The 9,717-nt window shown below is 37.6% G+C and overlaps 1 protein-coding gene across 1 annotated transcript; it reads left to right on the forward strand.

The window, feature by feature from the left end:
* Window positions 1-1,657: 1,657 nt before the first annotated feature.
* LOC110333699 (olfactory receptor 2D3-like) lies at window positions 1,658-2,581 on the forward strand. Its single transcript, XM_021215383.1, has one exon. It carries the CDS (start codon window positions 1,658-1,660, stop codon window positions 2,579-2,581), a length of 924 nt encoding a protein of 307 aa, XP_021071042.1.
* Window positions 2,582-9,717: the final 7,136 nt, after the last annotated feature.

The raw sequence follows: 9,717 nt of genomic DNA on the forward strand, positions 1-9,717 counted from the left end.
AGGTCTGGTGTTACAGGTAGCTGTGAAATGATAATGTGAGTGCTGGTGATTGAACTCATGTCCATTGGATGAGCCAGGATTTAAGCACAGCACTGGAGATGGAGAGACCTAACGCTAGTAAATGAGTTGTGCTGCTTTCCAGCACCTAATAGATGTTTGTGGTCATTGGCTATTCACTATAATAGAAATGCCTGTAAAATAAATGCATACTATAAATGCACACATACACAAAGACACATCCAGTTGCATATCATGTAAAAATTTAAGTGACATGGCATATACTCATTATTGTCCTAAATTCTTTATATGCTTACATTTTATGAACCTTTATATCACTTACTTTTCACTTAATATTCCATGTAGTTATCTTTCTATAGTAGATGGAAATTGCATCATTTAAATATTTACTCGAAAGGCAAAACCTCATATCTGAGTTTTTATTGTTTTTGTAGACATTTTGATTCATAATTTATGTGTAACTTCACCTATTTTGTAAACAGGGGTTTAAACTTTTTATATTTTCTCTGGAGTTTTGTGTATTTGTTACTTTTATAAAAAATCATCAATTAAGAATAATACAAACTTCTCTTGAGTATATTTGCAAATATTTTAAATATTATATATATATATATATATATATATATATATATATATATACATATATATTTGATTTTTGAGACAAGGTTTCTTCACGTAGCTTTGACTGTACTAGAATTCACTTTGAAGACCAAACAGCCTGGCCTCAAACATGAGATCTGCCTGCTTCTGCCTTGAGTGCCAGGATTAAATGCTGTGCCACCACTACTTGGCAGGATGACTTTTATTGGGTATATTTAAGATATATAGCAGAGAGACAGAGACAAAGAGAGGCAGAGACAGAGGGGGATGGGGAGGGGAGGAGGGGAGGGGAAGGGGGAGGGGAGGGGAAGAGGGAGAGTCCTGCCTGATGGCACATGAAGGCAATTCCTGTACTCAGAAGACTGAGGCAGGAGGATCACATGTTGAACTACAGCCTTGGCTACACAGAGATATACAAACAAACCTAGGCCACAGATTTGGAAGAATCTATTAGATAATAGTGTGATTACTACTCGCTACACAACTGAATGTCTCTCCTTGAGAGTTCATTGGCTGTCAACAGCTCAGCAAAGAGAAGTAAGACCTTTTAACACCCATACCCTTCCCCCAAGTCCACAATAAACCTAGTTTTATACTGGTCTTGTTCAGAAAACTGAATCTATTAAGATCGTAGTGGCAAAGGCTGTTTTAAGCATTTCATAGCAATTTTTCCACTTTTTCCACTTCTTTTGTTTATATTTCTTCTTTTTTCTTCTTTCTTCCTCTTTCTTCTTCTTTTATTCTTCTCCTTCTCCTTCCTCTTCTTCATCGTCTCTTCCTCTTCCTCCTCCTCCCCTCCCTCCTCCTCTTCTTCCTTCTCCCTGTCCTCCTTCCCCTTCTCTCCTCCTTCCCTTCCTCCCTTTGCTCACCCCCTCACATGATGATCCCTGATGTTTACAGGAAGGAGTATATATGCTATGCTTAGGACTGAATGGCTCATATTTGAATTAATAAAATAATCAGCTATGTAAATGTTCTGAAACTACTGATGTGCCTGTTTCTTTCCTTGATGCTCTTCTACAGAGACAAACAACCATTCATGGGTGAAGATAACAGAAGCTCTGTGACAGAATTCATCTTCCTGGGCCTCTCACAGGACCCACAGACCCAAGTCCTGCTCTTCTTCCTCTTCCTCCTCATCTACCTGCTCACTGTGCTGGGAAACCTGCTGATCATCGTGCTCATCCACTCAGACCCCAGACTCCACACCCCCATGTACTTTTTCCTTAGAAACCTGTCCTTTGCAGATCTCTGCTTTTCTACTACCACAGTGCCCCAGGTGCTTGTCCACTTCCTGNTGAAGAGGAAGACCATTTCTTTTGCTGGATGCTCCACACAGATAGTTGTGTTGCTTCTGGTAGGATGCACCGAGTGTGCGCTGCTGGCAGTGATGTCCTATGACCGCTATGTGGCTGTCTGCAAGCCTCTGCACTACTCCACCATCATGACACACTGGGTATGTGTCCAACTGGCTGCAGGGTCCTGGGCCAGTGGTGCTCTTGTGTCCCTGGTGGATACCACATTCACATTGCGTCTTCCTTATCGAGGAAACAACATCATTAACCACTTTTTCTGTGAACCTCCTGCACTCCTGAAGCTGGCTTCAACAGATACCTACAGCACAGAAATGGCCATCTTTGCAATGGGTGTGGTTATCCTCTTAGCTCCTGTCTCCCTCATCCTCATCTCCTACTGGAACATTGTCTCTACTGTGATTCAGATGCAGTCTGGGGAGGGGAGGCTCAAGGTCTTCTCCACTTGTGGCTCCCACCTCATTGTTGTTGTTCTCTTCTATGGCTCAGGAATATTTGCCTACATGAGGCCCAACTCCAAGATAATGAATGAAAAGGATAAAATGATTTCGGTGTTCTATTCAGCAGTGACCCCAATGCTGAACCCCGTCATTTACAGCCTGAGGAACAAGGATGTGAAAGGGGCTCTCAAGAGAATAACTACAAAATAATATGTTATGACTGTGTCATGATTGAACTGACTATTGTATTAATAGAAAACAGGGTTTTTGTTTTTGTTTTGTGTTTTTTAGAAAATGTTTTCCTTCTTTTACTCTTTTCTCACAGATCTTTCTATTTTCCTATATTTTTCTCTGCTTGATAGCTATGTGAATGAAATTAAATTAAAGTTAAAAATTGTGAGTAAAAATAAATTAGTTAATAGATGTGGGCATAAGAAGGAAGAAAAGAAGAAAGGAAGAAAAATAAAAAGGATGAAAGAGGAGAAACAGCAAAGTTTTTTCTCTAATAAGTCATACAAGTCAATAACAAAATTGACCTAATTATGCATCTAAATATGTGTCAGCAAACATGAATAGAATAACAAAGCCATCACAAGTATTTATGGGTCCATAGTCATTTCTTTCAACTATATTTTGAATTTACATTTCTCTGAGGCACATTCATAGAATTTGGGGCATAAATATGACACTTTTGTTTCATTTTAACATCCCCTATAATTTTAAAATTACATTTTTATTATTGTAAATAGATTCAAGTATATGAAAAACAAATGATAAAATTAATTTGGGTTTTTTCTTTTGTTAATCTTAAGTTGACATAAAGAATTATGAAAGATACAGGCTACATTGAAAACTTTCTTCCCTAAACCTCTATACATTTTTGTGTATTTCTTTTCTCAAATTTTCCCCTGTGCACTGATATACAGAATCATTTCCACTTTTATATATCCATCCATAATTTTTGCAACTGTATCTGAAAATAATAAAGATAAATTTTTTCTGAAAATGGATTAATTTGCTTACAATGACTTTCTCCACCCATTTCTGTCCAAATGATGTAACTTACTAATAAGTATATGTACCCCGATTTTATTTGTTCTTTTTATTTAGGTCACCCAACTTGGTTGGATAACTTAGCCATTGAGAATAGGGCTGCAAAAATATCAGTGGATAACCATCTCTGTGATATATTGAATTTTAATCATTCAAGTAAATACCCAGGAGTTTCTTTTAAAGTCATTTAAAAGTCTATATCTATGTGAGTGCATCATTTTGCTTTTGCCAAGGTCAATAATGCGGCGAATAAACTAAACAGCATTTTACCCTGTAGTGTATTAGAATAGCTGAGAATCCCTTCAGAAAAGCATTCTCCATTTGCCACTATCAACAAACTTTGATTTAATAGTTCAACTAATTTCTGCCTCACTGAGGTTAACAATTCTTCATCCCCCTGAATTATTCATAAATCCCTTGTTCTCTTCCTTATGGTCCTTCCAGACTGACTTATCATTAAGAACTGACTTGCAGAGTAACAGTTGGATATGGTGTGGTGGGGGCATGTATCTTCCTCTATTTTGTCCCCTTCTATGCTTTCTTTGCTTATTACACTCATCTACTGCTTCTAGATCTATGCAAAAAAAAATTCTTAACTTCTTGCCTTTACCATGTCATAATTAGACTTTTCTCTCTTATGGTCACTAGTGATATATTACTGAGTTGATTTATTTTTGAGGAGCTGTATTTCTCTGGTATGGCAGTGATGATGTTACAACTGAAGTTTGTCTACTCTGTTTGTGGTACTTGAGAATAAGCCCTCGAGAGAGTGCTATTTACTAAAGATATACCCAATTAAAACTTAAGAGATATCCAAACTCACTCATGTACAAATAACAATATAAAACACACAATATATTACTAGGAATCATTTTACTATTATGTTCATTTAGCAGAACAATAGTAGTAGGTTTTCCCTTGGGTCCATGACCTATCTAGTCTCAGGTTGTTGGCCATTTTTTTTTCAGTGTCAGGTATGGGTTCCATCTTATGATTTGGGTCTCAAATCTACTATTTAAAAGTAGTTGGTTACTGTTATCACATTTATGACACTATTATACAAGTATTCTTGTAGGCATGACACCACTGTAGTTCTCAGGATTTACAGCTTGTGATATGTACTATTTTTCTTCTCTAATAGCATAAATAGTACCTTGCAGCAGCATGAATGTTAGTCAGCAGGAGAGAAGCTTCTATTTGAACACCACCTTGTTCTTTGTGTTTTATGATATAAATAAGTGTCTCCAGCAACAGAGCCTTATCATTAAGTATCACAGGGTAATCAAAAGCATTGACAGTAGCCTGTAATGTTTGGGGCATCCATTAGACCTCATTGTCCTATGACTTGACAAGAAATAAATCATTCCTGGCACCAGGGAATTTTCCATGGCTGCTTAAGATGTCTAGATAGGGAATTATTTTCCCCATTACATTTTAATTCTATTTAAATTTCTTTTATATGTGTACATATTTTAGAAATATGTACCAATATTCTATAATAATTGACTTCCATGTAGCTTTTCAAAGGACCTTTTGTAGTAGTTGTCACTCCCAATGTTCCCATCTTGACCCTACACTTCCATTCTCTTTACCTTTTAAACTTTTTCTGCAGTTCTACTTTTATAAAATTTTTACATTTATATCACTATGTTCTATTTCCTCTTCCTGGAGAATTCTCTTTTCCTTTGGTCCCTTAGTAGCTACCTAACTTCTGCGGGTATTCTAAATAAAACACATGTATCTAAACCTTAAGAAATAACAGTCACTTCATAGAATGAATTAGGTAGTATTTTTATTTTATGGAATAGTTTGAGGAATATTAATACTAGGTCTTCTTTTAAGGTCTGATCTCCAATAACAAGGTCATTGGATTTATTAACTACAGTCCACGACAGGGATCATGCTCAAGAGTTGTTGGTTTACAACAACAACAACAAAATGGAATCCATGCTTTTCTTGTGTGGGTTTTTGGGTTGGATTTGGTAAATTTTTTCTTTTTGTGCTTTGTTTGCTTGTTTATTTTGATATGTATTGGGTTGCTTATTGAGAAAGTCAGAAACAGAGAAAAACATGAAATTGGATGGGTAGTGATGTATGGAGGACCTGGGAGGAGTTAGGGGATGTGAAAGATGTTACCAAAATACACTATGTGAAAAATAAGTCCATAAATATAGAAAGGAAACATGCATGCAAATCATGAAAAAGAAACATAATCACTCTAAAATGTAATTATCCAACCAATTAATTTAAATATACTAAAATTGACATAATAGATGGAGAGCTCAAATGTTTATTGAAAATTTTTCTGTGACCTGAAGAGAATATAAGAAAGTGCAAATAAATAAAGTAATTAACCCAGCCTCTGGAGAAAAAAAATGAGCAAGAAAGAGAAAAGGTCAGTAGAATGGACATGAAAATTAACAGTATGAGTGAAAATATCAGCAATTTGGAAGAAATGTTCAAGAGAAAACAGATTTTGAAAATGAATCTAAATATGAGAAATAGCCAACACAGTGAATTAAATGGAAAGCATGTTGAAAGTGTGGCCAATAGATTAACCCAGCCAAAGAAAGAATATCAGACAACAGGGCAAGCTCAAAGAAATACCAATAATGAGGAAAAATAAGTAAATAACCAAAGCCACTTTGTTGAAGCGATCTGAGCCATGAAAAAGAGAACAAACTAAAGTCCTGAAAAATGAATTCAATGAAATGACAGAAATTTTCCTAAGTCTAGGCACAAAATATCCAAAAGAAGAGGAATTTAAAATTCTAGAGATATGGCCAAGAAAATCCCCTTGACAATATATTATAGTCAATATGTCAAAAATCACAGACAAAATTCGGGTGACAGCAGATGCTGGCGAGGTTGTGGAGAAAGAGAAACACTCCTCCATTGCTGGTGGGATTGCAAACTTGTACAACCACTCTGGAAATCAGTCTGGCAGTTCCTCAGAAAATTGGACATAGTACTACCGGAGGACCTGACAATACCTCTTCTGGGCATATACCCAGAAGATCTTCCAACTGGTAATAAAGACACATGCTCCACTATGTTCATAGCAGCCTTATTTATAATAGCCAGAAGCTGGAAAGAACCCAGATGTCCCTCAGTAGAGGAATGGATACAGAAACTGTGGTACATTTACACAATGGAGTACTACTCAGCTATTAAAAACAATGAATTTATGAANTTCTTGGGCAAATGGATGTATCTGGAGGATATCACCCTTAGTGAGGTAACCCAATCACAAAAGAAGTTACTAGATATGCACTCACTGATAAGCGGATATTAGCTTAGAAACTTAGAATACCCAAGATACATTTTGCAAAACACAAGAAAACCAAGGATGACCATTGTGTGGATACTTCATTCCTCCTTAGAATAAGGAACAAAATACCTATGAAAGGATATAGGTACAGAGACAAAATCTAGAGCTAAGATGAAAGGATGGACTATCCAGAGACTACCCCATCCGGTAATCCATCCCATCATCAGCCACCAAACCCAGATACTAAATCGCATGCCAGCAAGATTCTGCAGAAGGGACCCTGATATTGCGGCCTCTTGTGAGGCTATGCCAGTGCCTGGCAAACACAGAAGTGGATGCTCACAGTCAGCTATTGGATGGAACGCAGGGCCCCCAATGGAGGAGCTAGAGAAAGTACCCACGGAGCTGAAGGGGGCTGCAACCCTGTAGGTGCAACAACAATATAAACTAACCAGGACCCCCTGAGCTCACGTCTCTAGCTGCATATGTAGCAGAAGATGGCCTAATCGGCCATCATTGGGAAGAGAGGCCCCTTGGTCTTGCAAACTTTATATGACCCAGCACAGGGGAAGGCCAGGGCCAAGAAGTGGGAGTGGGTGGGTAGGGGAGCAGGGGCGGGGGGGGGTATAGGGAACTTTCGGGATAGCACTTTAAATGTAAATAAAGAAAATAATAATAAAAAAATTTTTAAAAAGAAAGTTTCAAAGGAAAAAAATCACAGACAAAGAAATGGTAATAACAGTTTTAAGAAAAAAAGCACCGACGTACTTACAAAAGGGAAGGCATCAGATCTTTTATCAGCAACCTTAAAGCCTGCAAACATATAGCTAAATCGCTGAAAATTAATTTCAACCCACATAGCTATATTTAACAAGATGAAAGTTAAGACAAGATGCTTTGAAGAACAGACTAACACTGTTCTTGATTTGCCAGCTTTACAGACAGTACAAAGAAACAAAACCACAGAAAGAACAAAGTTTTAGTCATGAAAGCACTGTAAAGAATAAATAAAAGGAAGGTGAAACACAGAGAGTAAATTGTTGTGTAAAATTTATACTAACAGGAGAAAAGGAGATGAATTAATAATAAACTCAAACAACCAGAAAAATCAATTATATAAGAATTAGCAAACATTTTTGAAAGAAAAAAAACTTAAGGATAAGTGGTCAGGCAGAGCAGCAGTGCTAAGGTCGCTGCAGTAAGAAGATTCTGGGTGTCCAGCAAGCCCTAAGAGGAGGAAGAAAACCATCAAGGTCAAGGTCAAGAGGGGAGATACGGGAGGGCAGTGTGGGCACGAACAGGAACGAAGTGCAGTGATATATATCTGTACACACACACACACACACACACACACACACACACACACAGACACACACACACTGTTCTGTGTTTTTTGTCATTCTCCTACTTTCGTTTTTATGTACTTTCATTTGTTTTCACACATTAGTTATTTAAAACAGACATTTTAATAGATATGTGCATAACAAAAGGCTAACTTGTTATGCTAACCAAAAAAGTTAATTTAAAAATAATTACAGGGCAATCAGATGTTTAAAGGGAAATTCACCAGCTATCTCTTTCACCTCATTCTCTACTGATTCTAACAATCAACTGAGCAAGCATTTTACATTCTGTTATGTGACCTTGAATCTGCATTACAAAGTTCAAATGTCCCACTAAGATCAAAAACAGCTTGCTGACCTTCATCCTTTTACATTATCTTCATTCTCTACTGTCATTCCCAAACATCCCCCAAACTTCATGTGCATTAGAAGCTAGCCAGAGTTGGGAGGTGGATTATGAGGAAAGATAACTAAAAGGCTTTTGGGGGTGATGCTGAAACAGTGCAGTAGAAACTGCCTGTATTCTATGATGGTGACCCTAGAATGGACTCCTAGTACTGGAGGATAAGGTGGCTGAACTGGCCATATTCTGTAACCAGGCAACTTCCAGTGGTGGGGCTGGGACACCAACCCAGCCACAAAACTTTTACAATCTATCCTGGCTACAAAATATGTTTTTTTTTAAATGAGGCCCCAGAACTTGTGGTAGTGACCAATTAATGATTGGTCCAATTTGAGGCCTATTCCACAAAAGGGAGCCCATGCCCAACACTGCTTAGATGACCATGAAGGAGAGGCTAGACAGAACAGAGACCTAGCATAGAGAAAATCAATAAAATGATTCCTGATGATATTCTGTTATACTCATAAATCAGTGCCTAGCCCAGGCAGCATCAAGGAGACTTCTAGCAGCTGATAGGAGTATATGCACCGATCCATGCCCAAATACTGGGTGGAGAAAGAGCTAAATTGGAGATCTCTATCACAGCCCTCATGGAGTTCAGGGAATCCCATGGAAGAAAGGAGAAAGAGTTATAGGAGCCATAAGAGTTGAGAATACCAGAACACCCACCACAGAATCAAGTAAGCAAAGCTTGTAAGTGCTCATACATCCTGAATCAACAATCACAGAGCCTGCATAGGTCTGGACTAGGTCCTTTGCATATCTATTACGCTTGCTAGTTTGACAATTTTGTGGAACTATGAACAGTGAGAGTGGGAATGTCTGTAATGCTTTTGCCTTCTCTTGGGATCATTTTCTCCTACTGGATTAGCAAGGATTTGTGTCTAGTCTTAATGTAACATGCCATGCTGTGTTTGGTTGATATCCCTGGGAGGCTTTCTCTTTTCTGAAGGAAAACAGAGGAGTGGATATGAGAGATATGTGTGGAGGGAGGGAAAATTGTGGTTGGGATGTACTATATGAGAGAAAAATAAAATATAAAAGAAAAAAGAAATTAAAATGTATAGTTAAGAAGGAATAAAAGAGGGAAGAAAGGAAGGAAGGAAGGAAGGAAGGAAGGAAGGAAGGAAGGAAGGAAGGAAGGAAGGAAGGTGAAAGAGGAAAGGAAAGGACATGACTGGTCTTATCCAAATGTCTTAATTTTAGATTTATGTCTACTCTCTTAAGTTTATAAACATTTATCACTTGTCGTTCTGCTAATATAATTTCTATTCAA

This window comes from Mus pahari, chromosome 1 (assembly GCF_900095145.1).
Source record: "Mus pahari chromosome 1, PAHARI_EIJ_v1.1, whole genome shotgun sequence".
Classification (NCBI taxonomy): Eukaryota; Metazoa; Chordata; class Mammalia; order Rodentia; family Muridae; genus Mus; species Mus pahari.